At 41.6% G+C, this 16,065-nt stretch overlaps 1 protein-coding gene across 1 annotated transcript in view; it reads left to right on the top strand.

Annotated features, from left to right (window-relative positions):
- Positions 1-16,065, top strand: part of SPMIP7 (sperm microtubule inner protein 7) — a 108,389-nt gene that overhangs the window by 61,561 nt on the left and 30,763 nt on the right. The window contains exon 5 of the mRNA XM_082259794.1: positions 14,520-14,587. Coding sequence (XP_082115920.1) covers positions 14,520-14,587 — 68 coding nt within the window. The remainder of the gene's footprint in view (positions 1-14,519; positions 14,588-16,065) is intronic.

The following is a 16,065-nucleotide window of genomic DNA, read 5'->3' as shown; positions in this document are numbered from 1 at the left end:
TATTTGTTCCAGGTCTGCGCAGCATTGGAGAGCCTCACGGGTCAATTTGGCTAATGTGCAACTATGTAAAACATGGTCTGTAAAAATTAAAAAAAAATGAGTCAATGTGAATCACCTACATGAGGTCATAATAATAGAGAAACATTTGGTGTCCAGGTAATCTTAAATTCCTCTCGAGTTAATACCTACCCTGTTCTTATGCTCTTTTGCCCTAGGCTCTTCTTCTTCCTCCTGTCCTCCTCCGATGCTGTTGCTGATGATTCTGCCGGTCTCCTGAGCTTACTATATATTCATTAGGGGTGTGAACGCATGATGACGTCATTGTGAGGGCATGGTTGTAATGTATATATATTAAGATGCAGAGACCAGAGACGGGCAGAATGCACGGCAACAGCATTGGAGGAGGACAGGAGGAAGAAGAAGAGCCTAGGGCAAAAGAGCAGACAACATAAGAGCAGAAGATTGGACAGCAGAAGAGTGGAGAGGAGAAGATCCAAAGAGCAGAGTGGAGAAGACCGGATGAAGATATTTAAGAACATTTCATAAACGTCTCCTGTCGTTATTCACATACACTTCCATTTATGTGGTTAATGTGTAGGGGTACTATGTACCCCATACCCATTCACATAGTGATTGGGGTCTGGGATCTGGGGGCCACCCTTTGTTAAAGGTTGCTTCCAAAGTCCTAGGAACCCCCTGGCCGCATGACCCCCCAAAACCACCAGACAGGGTTGTGGGGATGAGGCTCTTGTCCTCCTCTACATGGGAGTAAGGTGCTTTTGGGTGTGCGGTGCAGAGGCCCCCTGGCCCAAAGCAACAAAACCCCCCCATGTTGAGGGCATGTGTCCTGCTGTGGTCCAGGGGGTGTTTGGTCCGCTTGCTCGTTCTCTTTCCTGGCCTGACAAGCTGCATGCTTGTATAAGGGTCTGGTAGGGGTTTTGGGGGTAACCCACGCTGTCTTTTTGTTGTGGGCATACCCTCAAACTCAATACCACACACAAAAGGCCTGGTTGTGAACTTGGGGGGACACCCACGGTGGGTTGTTCAATTTTTGGGTGTAGTTCCCCCTCAAAAATCTTCACAACGCAAGTGGCCCCGCAAGTCAGAGCATCCTGATCCGACTTACGGTGCGACTTCCATTCAAATAAAGAGGCTCCCATAGGGAACTAGTGTTGTAAATTGGAGGCTAAAAATAACACTGATAAAAATCATTCTGAAAAAACCTACGTGGGCACACAATTGGCTCTTGGACACTTGGTCCTGGTTCCTCCACAGTTTCGGAACTGGCTTCCATGCTGCTTGGCAAGTTGCCAGGAGATCGGGCTTCTGACCTGGCTGGGGATGCCACATCCTGGCATGATGCAACATCTGCAATGTAAATTTGTAAGGGAATACAAGAATATAAGGTTAAACAATCATTGCAAATACACATATTTCTATGATACCACTACACAAAAATCTGTGACTACCAACCTTCTTGTTGCTCTGGTGTCTCATCACTTGTTGGCTCCACCAGGATTATTTCCGGAATAAGGTCTTCATCTACATAATACAAAACATTGGCCATATCATAAAAGTCACAAGAGGTACATTTGTTAGGACATGGTGCCCTGCTTGATAGCTCTTTTAGTAACAAATATGAAGACATGTACATGGTTATCTACGAAAAATATGGTACATTAATGTTTGACAGTGCATAGGAACCAATTACCTTTAGTGGAATCTGTGCCACCTTCTGTGCCCATGTCCTCATCTTGTTCGGCAACTGCCGATGGAGCTGCCAGACCTCTCCTCCTCCTTTCCCATAGTTTGGCACGGAGTTTACGTTTTTCTCCTATTTAAAGGTTTGAATAATAATCTGTGATTAATAGGAATGTTTGCTGAGAAGATTCGTGCAGGAAAGAACGTTCGTTGCAACACAATACATATATTTTTAACTATGGCTTCCTGACTTTTAATGTCATATACTAAAACATCAACAATAGATCGATCAAATCACGACATGACAACTAAAATGAGTAATCTAACTTTTTACATAGACATTATAATCTAGACATGTTAATACAACATACACAAAATTATAAAAAACATATTGCATGATTAAAAAAATAAAGAAAAAATAAAACTTACTTTTTTTCAAAATCCGATGGATTTGGGAAAGCTGATCCTGCTCACGGTGTTTGAGGTCGGACCACCGTTTCCGAATCTGATCTTTCGATCGCTCGACACCGAATTTTTTGACCAAACAGGCCACCACCTTGTCCATGATGCCATCTTTCCTGGCATTGGGCCGATCGTAATTTGCCAACTTTCCATCGTAATCCATTTTTTCTAAAATGGAGACCATCTCCACCATTTCTGGCTTTGACATGGGTGTAGCCCTTGATTTTCGGGTGGCCCAATCACTTCGGCCCCCACTAATTGAGCTCCCAGATTGTTGAGACATGGTTCCTAATTAAACAATGATTATTCCACTGCCTCAGGTGTGAGTGTCGCATGTAGGCCTGATCTTCGGCACGTACACACCCCTGCACAAGCCCGCCACTGGAGGAGGAGTTGACGCCTGCGCTGTATTTAAAGGACGCCAGATCGTTCGGCCGACGATTCGCTAGCGGACATATCGAGAGTTGGAGCACGATCGAGCGGCGAATCACGACTTTTCCCCACAAACAAAGGTACGACTCTTTTAATAGAAAGTGTGTGTTTTGGGCCCTATACAGCTTTTATTAGGAATATCTTTATTATGTGCCAAAATACATGCTATTTTAATATGTTTTGTGTTGTTTTGTGTCTTGCAGGCATATACTGTCCTGCAATATGGTGGACAATTTCACCACCCACAACTTTTTAATAAGTTTTATTGATGAGTTCAGGCAACTGCCCTGTTTGTGGCAAGTCAAGTCCGCAGATTATAAAAATAGAAAACTCAGAAAACAGGCCATGGAACATTTGGTGGCCTTCTACAAGCCCGTCTGTCCTGGGGCAAATTTTGAGTATATCCGCAAAAAAATAAACAGTATTCGCACTGCCTACAGGAGGGAGTTAAAAAAAATAGAAGATTCCACCCAGTCTGGAGCAGGGGCACGGAATGTACATGTACCACGGCTGTGGTACTTTGATAACATGCGGTTCCTGGCAGACACCATGGAATCCAGGCCGTCAATTTCTACGCTGCCTTCTACATCGGCAGAGGGCTCAGTGTCGGTAGATCCAAGCCAGGATGAGGATTTCCTGGAGGAGAGTTTTACTCAGGTATGGCATTTCACAATATATTGTCTGCTAAAATGTAATCATGTAACAAAATTATAAGCTAAACCATAATTGACCCTTTATGTAAACGGGCATAGCAAGGGGTTGGCATGACAGGCAACCGCCAGGGGCGCAGGCCAAGGGGGGTGGGTCACAAAAACATTGGCATTGTTTTATTGTTTATTTTAACAATCCACTCAGCCTGCACACCCCAGAACCCCCAGTTTGCAGGCGGATTCATGCAGGTGTAAAACATTGAGAGCTGCTTCATGCAGGTGTAAAACATTGAGAGCAGCTGAGCCAAAAGACCAGGAGACTGAGACTGCCTCTCACTGCATCCCCAGCACACCTCTGGTCTTACAAACACTGCTGCATCCCCAGCACACCTCTGGTCCTAACAAACACTGCTGTAGCCTCAGCATTCCTCTGGCTCAACCTTTTTTAATACAAAACTAACAGCTCCTGCAAATGATCCATCCATCCTTGCTTCCATGTCTCTGGTCTCTCACTCTGGGTCAGCAAGGCAGGTGGCTTCCTTATTCATGTTTCCCTGCACTGCTTCACCCTCAATGCCCTACATCAAGTCCTCTGCAAGTTCAGGCCCCTCTCTCTCTGCAACCCCCTCCTCTCTCTCTCACACCCCCTCTTTCTCTCCCTCTCTCTAGCTCTCAACCCTCTCTTTCTTTTTCACACCTGAGACAATGATTGCCCACTAGAGAGCTCTACACTGGGCAAACAAGGGGCAAATTAGAAACTTTTAATGCCCTTTAATTTTTTTTTGGGGGGGTGGGTTACAGTTTTACATTGATCTTGGGGGGGGGGGGTTGTTGCCAAATACAGCTCCTCAACAAGGGCACTGGAGACCCTAGATATGCCACTGTATGTAAAGTCTGCTATTTGTTCACAATAATATAACAAACATGCATTTTTATATACACTATAACATTCTAATTAATTGTTCATTTCATCAACAGGGAAGTGTCACTGAGGAGGAGCCAGGTTGCAGCCAGGAGCCTGGGGAGCCTGCGGAGCCTGGGGAGCCTGTGGAACTCTTTCCACCACCACCTCCTCCTGCCAAACGGAGGCAAAAGAGGAAGCACGTGGATGACATCACAGACGAGTTTATCCAGGAGGCCACCATAGCCCTACGTCGGAAACCGGAGGCCAATGAGTCCTTCGGCAACATGACGGCAAAAATTTTAGATAAGGTGGACCTCAGGCAGTGTCAGTATGCCAGAAAAATTATTCTGGATGTGCTGCAAAACGCAGAAAACGGCATACTTACTGAGCACAGCCATGCATGCCAGGAGCACCCGTGCCCTCCACCTCCACCTCCACCTCCACAACACCCACCACCTCGCCAAATGCCACATGGCCAGTGGCAATATGGCCAGCATGATCCAAACCTGCCCTCATGGCAACCTGATTTCAGTTACCAGCAACTTTAATTTTTGTAACCCCCTATTATTTATTTTACCCCTGTTTGCCAGTTTCTAGTTTAATTTTGTCCAAATGGACCTTTTTTATGTTTAGTTTATTATACGGAAAGTATTAATGTTTGCTTTGTTTTTTTTTTGCTGAGATCCAAAAAATAAAGAAAATTGAAAATAAAAAATGGCCTATCTGAATTTGTTAACATGTTTAATATTGTGCATAACCTGAAAAATATGTTTTAGACATTAATTCATACAAGAATAAAGGGTCATATCAATAGTTAGATCTTTGGTGTGAAAATACAAAAATAATGGTGAAGAGTTCAAATTATTTAATTCTAAAATTTGATAGAACAGATAGAATAGACAAACATTATCTTCATCATAACAGAACACATGCCTTTTTATTAGAAAAGTATGGCATTATGAGCAGCATCTTCCTTCTTCTCACATTTATCAAGATGAGCATGTGCTCCGCATTTCACCTATTTCTTGGACTTCCGCGAGCCGAAAGTTCTTTCTGAATAAAATGTTGAGTTTACTAGAGAAAATTCTTCCGGGAACTCATTTGGTTTGATCATGCGTGTTGGGATTTGTAGCTGTGTGTCGGCAGAATTGTGTACTGACAGGCGAACAATCGTCCGTTCTGGTGTCGGCATACAAATATTTTCATGTTTGCAAGAAAGACTTTTGTCCGCGGATTGTGCGCAGACATCTGTCGGAGGCACCATACTAACACGCGTACAATCGGCAGATCCTTCGTCCACCGACGTTTGTATGCCGACGATCGGTACGTGTGTACGGGCCTTTACACTGACACTAATTCCCCCATAGTTCCCCCAATTGACACCAATGATGGGGGACTATTTCTTCCAATAATAGCAATGATGGGCACTATTCCTCCCAATATTACCAATGACAGGGCACTATACCTCCTCCTACTGGTCACACAGGCACTTTACACCTGAACACCTCACCTGAGGCATTGTTTATTGTCACTGATGCAGGGCCTGGGATACTTTCTACCCCCACTGGCTACAATCTGGCCCACCAAAAGTCTGAAGGACAGTAAATTGGCCTTTTGTTTGGAAAGTTTGGAGACCCCTGCACTGGACGATTGGGTTCCCCTTCTTCCTAGCAATAATGTTCCTTCAGGCAATACTATACCCTCTGAAACACCAGAGCTGGAGAAAAAGATGTTTATTTGGGCAGAACGCCCTACAAAGTAACAGTGGTAAAATATCTATATACAATAGAAGTTTCAATAACATATCTCAAAGCGATATTATCAAACATAATTTTACAGGATATCCAAAGCCTGGCTCAAAGGGGCAAAGTTTTTACCTCCTAGACTGTGACTTATGGGGGAGCCCTAAGTATGGGATATACAGTGGGTACGGAAAGTATTCAGACCCCCTTAAATTTTTCACTCTTTGTTATATTGCAGCCATTTGCTAAAATCATTTAGGTTCATTCTTCTTCCTCATGAATGTACACATAGCACCCCATACTGACAGAAAAACACAGAATTGTTGACATTGTTGCAGATTTATTAAAAAAGAAAAACTGAAATATCACATGGTCCTAAGTATTCAGACCCTTTGCTCAGTATTTAGTAGAAGCCCCCTTTTAAACTAATACAGCCAGGAGTCTTTTTGGGAAAGATGCAACAAGTCTTTCAAACCTGGATTTGGGGATCCTCTGCCATTCCTCCTTGCAGATCCTCTCCAGTTCTGTCAGGTTGGATGGTAAACGTTGGTGGACAGCCATTTTTAGGTCTCTCCAGAGATGCTCAATTGGGTTTAAGTCAGGGCTCTGGCTGGGCCATTCAAGAACAGTCACGGAGTTGTTGTGAACCCACTCCTTCGTTATTTTAGCTGTGTGCTTAGGGTCATTGTCTTGTTGGAAGGTAAACCTTCGGCCCAGTCTGAGGTCCAGAGCACTCTGGAGAAGGTTTTTGTCCAGGATATCCCTGTACTTGGCCGCATTCATCTTTCCCTCGATTGCAACCAGTCGTCCTGTCCCTGCAGCTGAAAAACACCCCCACAGCATGATGCTGCCACCACCATGCTTCACTGTTGGGACTGTATTGGACAGGTGATGAGCAGTGCCTGGTTTTCTCCACACATACCGCTTAGAATTAAGGCCAAAAAGTTCTATTTTGGTCTCATCAGACCAGAGAATCTTATTTCTCACCATCTTGGAGTCCTTCAGGTGTTTTTTAGCAAACTCCATGCAGGCTTTCATGTGTCTTACACTGAGGAGAGGCTTCCGTCGGGCCACTCTGCCATAAAGCCCCGACTGGTGGAGGGCTGCAGTGATGGTTGACTTTCTACAACTTTCTCCCATCTCCTGACTGCATCTCTGGAGCTCAGCCACAGTGATCTTTGGGTTCTTCTTTACCTCTCTCACCAAGGCTCTTCTCCCCCGATAGCTCAGTTTGGCCGGACGACCAGCTCTAGGAAGGGTTCTGGTCGTCCCAAACGTCTTCCATTTGAGGATTATGGAGGCCACTGTGCTCTTAGGAACCTTAAGTGCAGCAGATTTTTTTTTGTAACCTTGGCCAGATCTGTGCCTTGCCACAATTCTGTCTCTGAGCTCTTCAGGCAGTTCCTTTGACCTCATGATTCTCATTTGCTCTGACATGCATTGTGATCTGGAAGGTCTTATATAGACAGGTGTGTGGCTTTCCTAATCAAGTCCAATCAGTATAATCAAACACAGCTGGACTCAAATGAAGGTGTAGAACCATCTCAAGGATGATCAGAAGAAATGGAAAGCACCTGAGTTAAATATATGAGTGTCACAGCAAAGGGTCTGAATACTTAGGACCATGTGATATTTCAGTTTTTCTTTTTTAATAAATCTGCAACAATGTCAACAATTCTGTGTTTTTCCGTCAATATGGGGAGCTGTGTGTACATTCATGAGGAAGAAGAATGAACTTAAATGATTTTAGCAAATGGCTGCAATATAACAAAGAGTGAAAAATTTAAGGGGGTCTGAATACTTTCCGTACCCACTGTATGAGGGGTCTTTAAAAAGTTTCCGCACTTTTTTATATTTAATAGAGTTAAAGTGTGGAAACCTTTTGAAGAATCCTCCCACATTCAGGAGCTAAAAGTCACAGTCCCACTCTATCCCCTCCTACCGGCCAATGGTCTAACTGTTGGGGCCCAAAACTGCATTGGAACAGAGATTTTGTAATTCCAACAAAAAGACATGTAACCTTTAAACAAATATTTTGGGGGTGATACTATCCTATTAAATAGAATAGCAGCAAAGATATTTGCCAACCAGCATGCAATCGTCTTCCTCTCATGGGTGTCTGGAGCCCTAGATGCATGATTGGCTTGCCTGGTGCAGTCACAAAGGATGATTGTAGGGGCTCTGATCACTGTGGCAAAACTACGTATGGTCTGGGTGCACAAGTCCCCTACTGCAGCTTTCTGGGTCCTTCCACTCCAGAAAATAGTCCCATTGCACGCTCGGCTGTCCCTCCAGGAACAGCAGTCTCTGGATAGAGGAAACAGCGCAGCCCTGATCCCACAACATGATATCATTCTAGTGCTAAGCAGCACCGGAAACAGGATCCACACTCATAATCCTTCTTGCCCTCCACATGGAGAAACTGGCCTAGAGCCCAGAATTTTGCAGTCCTTTTTCTCCTCTCATCAATACTCTTTCTCTCTGGGACTGGTTGTCCAACACAGTCTTCTTCTGGACAGGGGCTGACTTCTTGGGATTTCCATTCCCATCAATCTTCTCTTGCCCAAGCCTTCAATGGGCTTCGTTATCCTCCCTTGTTTCTGTCCTGTGATGTCCCAGGCAGTGAGTGGGTTCTCCTTCATGACTGCAGATATGCAGCTCCTCAGTGTCCTCTCACCTTTGTCTTCTGTCCCAGCGTGGCCACTCGGTTCACTCACAGCCAATGAGAGACGTAGATGTCAGCTGCAGCAGGTGGTTGTGTATCAGTCTGAGCCATGCAGCTGCAGGAACATTGGCACTACAACCTGTGACATGTTCAACCGGGAAAGGGGCTTTTGAAGGAGACTGCAGGGTAGCCTCTTGCCTACTGACTTTGGGCCCTGGCATATGAGGGAGCTACAAGCATTCAGGAAGATGTCCTGTTATATAATGCATGATGACATTACCACAGTTACCAGTCAAGGAAGCCATGATGGTCTCTGCCAACTTGAAACTCCGTGAGAAGATGGATGTCAAAAGAAAGCTGGTTAATGAGATTTGGACAGCCCTGGGTCTTCCTAAATACTGGTAATGGACTGTCTGGGGGGTGGACTTCCTGACTAATCAAGGCTTGTTCAGGTGCCTAGCTGTTTATTAGCTAACTGTTAATATGTTTTAGCTGTTCATTAGATGTACTGTTAGATGTATTGATGATATTGCTGTTTAAACTTTGCATTGTTTCGGATAATGTGATCAGGCTCTTATCTGATTTTGTGTGGTATAAATTCTGTGTCAAGAGTCAGTGCCAGTTTGCACCTAAGCTGATGTCGTCTAGTTTGTGGGTGCAATTCTCAGCTATAATACCAAAGTAGATTCCAAAGTAGAAGAAACTGTATCTTGGTGGAAGTATCCTGGTGGAGTGCCAGGTGGTCCGTTACATTTGGTGGCAAGCGACGGAATGCTTCCTGCAGTCTAGGACATCCAAACCACCACCAGGATCTTAGGTCTAGATAGAACAAAAGGAGAGGTACAGATACCAACCGCCATGAATGAGGAATTCAGACAGAGGCTGCGAGAGATGTGGATGCAGCACAAGGGACCAATGCCAGCACAGGTCCTGCTTAAGTGGTATGAATTTGTCTGCCAGCAACTCTGACAGGAAGCGCTAGACCATGAGCAGCACCACAACAGAAACATTCTCCCTTCCATCCAGGAAAGGTACTGGTCACAGCATGAAGTGCAGGCGCTCTTAATGGGGGAACAACCCGACAAGAAGTGGACAGCTGAGTTAAGCAGGCTAGTTTGGGCAGAGATGCAGCTGGACTAGACCTACAGAGCCCTCCACTGGCATGTAGCCCAAGTGTTCCCATGGACAGCCCAACGGAAGGCTAGAGGCTAGATGTTGAACATCTGGGAAATGCTCGGGACACAGGAAGAATTGGAGTTTCTAGCTGTTCAGGAATAAGAGCTGCAGATCGCCTACAGATGGCTGCTCAACTCTACTCAGCAGCTGGGCTGGGATCCCTTTGCCTGAAACTATCGGGAAGAACAAGCTGACAGCTCTGAAATCCTGGCTAAAGTGTTGGCAATGGGGAAGAGTAACAGTGTGCTTTGCCCACCTCCAGCTATAGAAGCTGAGCTTTTATGATGGATGCAGAAAGTTTTGACTCACCATGACAAACCTGTTTCTTCACAGGACATGCTTGGATGGAGGAATGCGTTTGTCCAGCAGCAAGATGAGGGTACAGGAGATGGAGCAGCTAGGTCTAGGTCAGCAAACATGCACTCAGTGTAGATCCACTATCTGTTGTGGGAAAGGCAGGTCAGCAACTCGCACCATCCAGATGTAGCTGTGGTAAATAAAGCTCACCGGGAGCCAGATGAAGTCTCTATAGTGTAGTATTTATTGGATTTGTATGTTAAAAGCCAAAATAAAATGAATCATAAAAACATTTGACTATGGGTGCCACTGCCGACCCAGAATCGGACAGTGACCTGACGTTAGCACTAAAATCTCCTACCCGAAGCATTTCGTCCAATAGGACGTTATCAAGGGGACCACCTCAACAGATAGTGGATATACACTGAGTGCGTGTTGGCTGCTGTAATGGCAGCCAGCTTTTCTGGTGAGTGTCCATTTCACAGGGGTGTGGTGGATGATTCTGGAGCCCTGTACTGGATTACTTCTTCACTTTTCAGGTCACCACCAATTTTTTGTACTCATTTGTGCACTGAACTTTGTGCTTTTACCAATAAGTTTATATTGCTAATCCTATCATAGGACTGTGCATTTAAATGTATATTTTTCACTATATTTGTTTTTCATTGTTGATTTTCATTCAAGATTGGACGTATATACATACATTTCTTTCACTTTAGGACTTTTTTGGACTTTATTTCAATGAGTTGTCAATTTATAACACAGTATTCACTTTTAATTGTTGTTCATTTGCTTTTGGCGCTACACACTTTTTTTTAAGGTATGTGAGTAAATTTCAATTGTAATAAGGAAAGATTGTATCTATATATATATATATATATATATATATATATATATATATATATATATATATATATATAATCCATTTTGTAACAAGATTATAAGATGTCCAATGTGTCTCCTTTTGTAACTTTATTGTCGAAAATGCTTTTACAGCGCCGCTGGGCACTCACGTGACCCGCCAGAGATCTTCTCCTCTCCTCCCAGGTGACATCAGCGGGAATCTCGGTCCTTCCTTGGCAGTGCTCAGAGTGAGTGCCCAGTGGCGCTGTAAATAAGGTATTTTCAACAATAAAGTTACAAAAGGAGACTTACTGGACATCATATAATCTTTTTATAAAGTTACAAAAGGAGACACACCGGACATTATATAATCTTTTTACAAAACGGATTACATATTTTTACAATAACTTTAACTAAGGTTTATTGTTGGCAATAAAGATGTCATAATGATGACTCCTCAGCTGACGGGGAGAGAAGACTGGGTACACGGATAAGACAACCCCTGAAAATAAACCCTAGTGTGTTTTTTACAGCCAAAATTAATTCAAGACTAAGGTCATATTTTCAGGGAAACACAGTATGTATATATGTACAGTACATCCGGAAAGTATTCACAGCACTTCACTTTTTCCACATTTTGTTATGTTACAGCCTTATTCCAAAATGGATTCAACTCATTATTTTCTTCAAAACTCTACCAAACAATTAATTTAATCCATTTTGGAATAAGACTGTAACATAACAATATGTGGAAAAAGTAAAGTGCTGTGAATACTTTCCAGATGCACTGTATGTATGTATGTCTGTATATATTGTATCTGATTAAATCTGCGCTAAGGCTATCCAAGGATAAATTAAACAGATATGCGCACAGATAAGCTGCAGCCTCACTTGAACTATAGCCGAAAGGCTATATATAAGTATGTAGGAATGAAGGTGATGGCGCTGCTTAGTCTATAAGGTGCAAATAGGTACTGAAATATATAAATGTTGTTTGTTATGCTCAGATATAATTGAAGAATAAATATATAAATATATGATGTGAAGGTAAAACTCAATAATTAAGATGAAAGATAAATAATATATAATGATTAAAAAATATGAAAAATGGCCACCAGAGGGCGTAGTGCAAAGTGCAAGGTGCTACAATGAATGAATATGCCTTCATATATATCCAATAATAAATATGTGACAATTCTGAATAAATAATCAACAAAAATAATACAGAGTAAACAACCTTAAATAAATGTGGACTCAAGTTGATAAGTAAATAAGTGAATAAATATGAAACAACAAATAGTGCTAGGTGAATCCAATATCTAAATGGTAGAAAGGTGCGGGAAACTTATATACAAAATAGATAAATATGCAGAAAAAATATAAATGTGCAGGAGAATTTTATACAAAGTGCAGCAGGAGGTGGTATTTTATCAGTTCATATAATAAGATGAGTCCGTAAATGGTGAATGTGCGAGAAACTTTTCGGATAAAGTAAATGTGCGGGAAAACTTTTATACAAAGTGCAGCAGGAGGTGGTATTCAATCAGTTCATATACTAGGATAAGTCCATAAATGAGTGGATGTGCCCAGAGAAATAAGTGAATGGTATCTTACGTTGACCCCCAAGATGGGTGACTGGTGAGTTGCGGGATAACCCCTATTAGAAAACCTAGTCACCAGATGTACCCACCCCACACAGGGGTATAGAGCGGGTACTGTGGATGTGTCTTGCTGGTCCTTGCTCTGTGTGGTAGTTCCCTTCCTGGGGGAGATGTGATGTGGGGTCCACGGGATTTCTCAGGTATCCCGAATTGGGGTCCGGTAGTGGGGTCCTGTCCTAATGATAAAATATCCAACGTTCCGTGGGGGGATCGGGTATGGCCACTCAAGGGTATGTGGATGGGAGGGTCATAAGGAATGAAAGAAAGCTCGATAGTGTAATATTGTTTAAGCTAATTTTTATTCCAGCAGCAAAAAAATGAGTAGTCACAATAAATCAATCAGTATTCAGCGTGGTATTGGCGTCCCGGAACGCAATGCGTTCCAACTGGAGACCGGCCTCCATTTGGAACGCATTGCGTTCCGGGACGCCAATACCACGCTGAATACTGATTGATTTATTGTGACTACCCATTTTTTTGCTGCACATTTTTCCCGCACATTTACTTTATCCGAAAAGTTTCTCGCACATTCACCATTTACGGACTCATCTTATTATATGAACTGATAAAATACCACCTACTGCTGCACTTTGTATAAAATTCTCCTGCACATTTATATTTTTTCTGCATATTTATCTATTTTGTATATAAGTTTCCCGCACCTTTCTACCATTTAGATATTGGATTCACCTAGCACTATTTGTTGTTTCATATTTATTCACTTATTTACTTATCAACTTGAGTCCACATTTATTTAAGGTTGTTTACTCTGTATTATTTTTGTTGATTATTTATTCAGAATTGTCACATATTTATTATTGGATATATATGAAGGCATATTCATTCATTGTAGCACCTTGCACTTTGCACTACGCCCTCTGGTGGCCATTTTTCATATTTTTTAATCATTATATATTTTTTATCTTTCATCTTAATTTTTGAGTTTTACCTTCACATCATATATTTATATATTTATTCTTCAATTATATCTGAGCATAACAAACAACATTTATATATTTCAGTACCTATTTGCACCTTATAGACTAAGCAGCGCCATCACCTTCATTCCTACATATGTCTGTATATAGTTTTGCCTATAATTCTACTTTGAATAACCTGCAACTTTTAGTGTATGTCAAGGAAAAAGAAATGCCCCTGAAGAGAGCATGGAAACTGCTGTATTCAGTGTTTTTCTACAGTCACCCTGCTACAGTCACCCTGTGTGGCACCACAATTCTTTTGTGTAAGCAAGGATGTAGAAAAGAATGAGAATTAATTTTTAAAGAGCATCTGTCATCTTAGGGATAACATGAGCGCACAGACAGTATCTAAATTGCTGTCTGCTTGGGAAAGTAAAAAAAAAGCATTTTGCTTTTACCTAATTTGCCAGCTAATCTTAAAAAATACATTTTATGAAGCATGACAAAACAATTGACAAAATGGTTTCTGCTTTGGTTTTGGTACTCATTTTGAAGAATGGCCAAATGTACAAATTGATGTTGTATTGGACAATGTATGCACTTATGATGGGTATGAATGTATGAATGTAATGTTCACTATTTTCTTTGGCTGTACAAGGAATAGTAATAGTTTAAAACCAGGATTTTTCATTTTATGCGATTTCATTGTTTCGTGCCCTTACCCCTTGGCTTCTTATCTCCAAGGTTTCCTCTTATTTCTTGTTCCAGGAACAGCGATTGCCAAGATAATAATTTTTTTGTAGAACTGGGAAAGATTTTTGTCTGTCAAGCTTCTGTTGTTGTATTAACTCTGGCGAGATTTCCTTCACTTCATATCATAGACAGTAGTCGCTGGAACAGGAATAGAGGAAAATCTTCCCAATAAGGATGCAGTCATAAACACCCTCCCCTGTTATATCGTAAACTAAATAAAAAATGAATTGAAGCTGGAGTTACACTTCATGGTAAATACTTCTAGTCTATAATCATGAGTTAAAATCTTAATCATTGTTTAATCATTTTACAGGTGACAGGTGGAATGTGGGACAGATTTCAAACAAGGGTGTTTCATGGTCAAAAAAAACCTCTGACATTGTAAGTTTAACTCTAAATCCATATTATCATGTTAATCTATTATATTTATTCGACAGATATTACCTTTAGATCAATGCAATTGCATTCGAATTTTGAAAAAACAATAAATGTTCTGCGGCAATAGTGAGAGGAATAGTTCATGTGGAAAGAATGAGAGGAGTCTTTTAAAGCGTCTACTATGTAAATTTTGGATATCTGATTTTTTTGGCCACTTTACATAAATTTATGTCTTGTCATTTTTTTTTTCTTTTACAAGTTCTTTCTTTAAATGCATTTTAATAAATACAGTACAGAAAAAAAAATGATCAACTAAAGTGTAGCTTTTGGCAACTGAAGGATGACTAAGCCCTTCTTTTATTTGAAAACCACTGAGGGCCACAAGAAAGATGAAGTTTGCACGTAGGGTTGCCACCTCATCCCTTTAAAACAGAACACATATTAATTACACAGGTTCTGTGGCTGATTAAGGTGGTAATTAAACTCACTTGGAGCCTTCTCTGCATTAAATTAGCCACAGAACCTGTGTAATTAATTTGTGTTCTGTTTTAAAGGGATGAGGTGGCAACCCTATATTGCACGTGCCCCAAAAAACATTATTTTGACATGGCTTAAAGTGTGTAGTTTCTTTTTCTGTAATAACAAATACACTTTGAGTTTAGCATAGTATTCAAGGCCACAAGACAGCCATCAGTTATTTGGGAAAATTGTTGACATATTTGCCGTAATTTTCCTTTTCTGCAATGTTAACAAGTTTTACAATTGCTGGATTTCCTCATGTCTGCCTACTATAGGTCGTAACAAGCAATGCCATAAAACAAACAAGAAGGGGAACACTTAGAAGTACTGCTGGAAAAGGAATTTATTGATTAACCGCTGTAGAAATGACTGTAGAACCAAATGCCTCTGATGCAGCCAAAGAAACATCAACTGTGTCATGACAAATGAAGGTATTAGCTGTGCTCCAAGTAGTGGCTGTGCAGACTACCCCTGCTCAGACCTATGCATAAGAAACCCATGGGATTGCCATACATCTTGTTGAATGTGCTCTGACTTCTGAAGGAGGAAGCAGACCCAAGGACTTGCAGGCAATCTGGATGGTCTTGACAATCCAAGCAGAAATTATTCTTGAAGAAACTGCCAAACCCTTCTTTGAACCTAACAGGTTGTCCACTGTCTAAAAATCTTTGGTTCATTCCAGATAGGCTGATATGGAAAGGACCAAGTCCAACTTCTTCCATTTTTCATCTGCTTCTTCAGACACAAAGGACAGAAGAATAGATTCCCAATTTAAATAAAATAGATTAGAGACCTGGAGTAGAAATGCTGGAACTTGCCTCAGAATGACTCTCTCTGGTAGAAAGATATAATATGGTTCTTTGATAAAAAATGCACATACCTCTGAGACTCTACTAGCAGAGGCAATAGCTTTAGAAAACACTGTCCTTAAAGGAGAAGTATAGTGAAAGCGAAAGCTATTT

Source organism: Pelophylax lessonae (assembly GCF_965119305.1).
Source record: "Pelophylax lessonae genome assembly, chromosome: 5".
Classification (NCBI taxonomy): domain Eukaryota; kingdom Metazoa; phylum Chordata; class Amphibia; order Anura; family Ranidae; genus Pelophylax; species Pelophylax lessonae.
The sequence above is the reverse complement of the archived record's forward strand: the minus strand, read 5'-3'. Positions and strand labels throughout refer to the sequence as shown.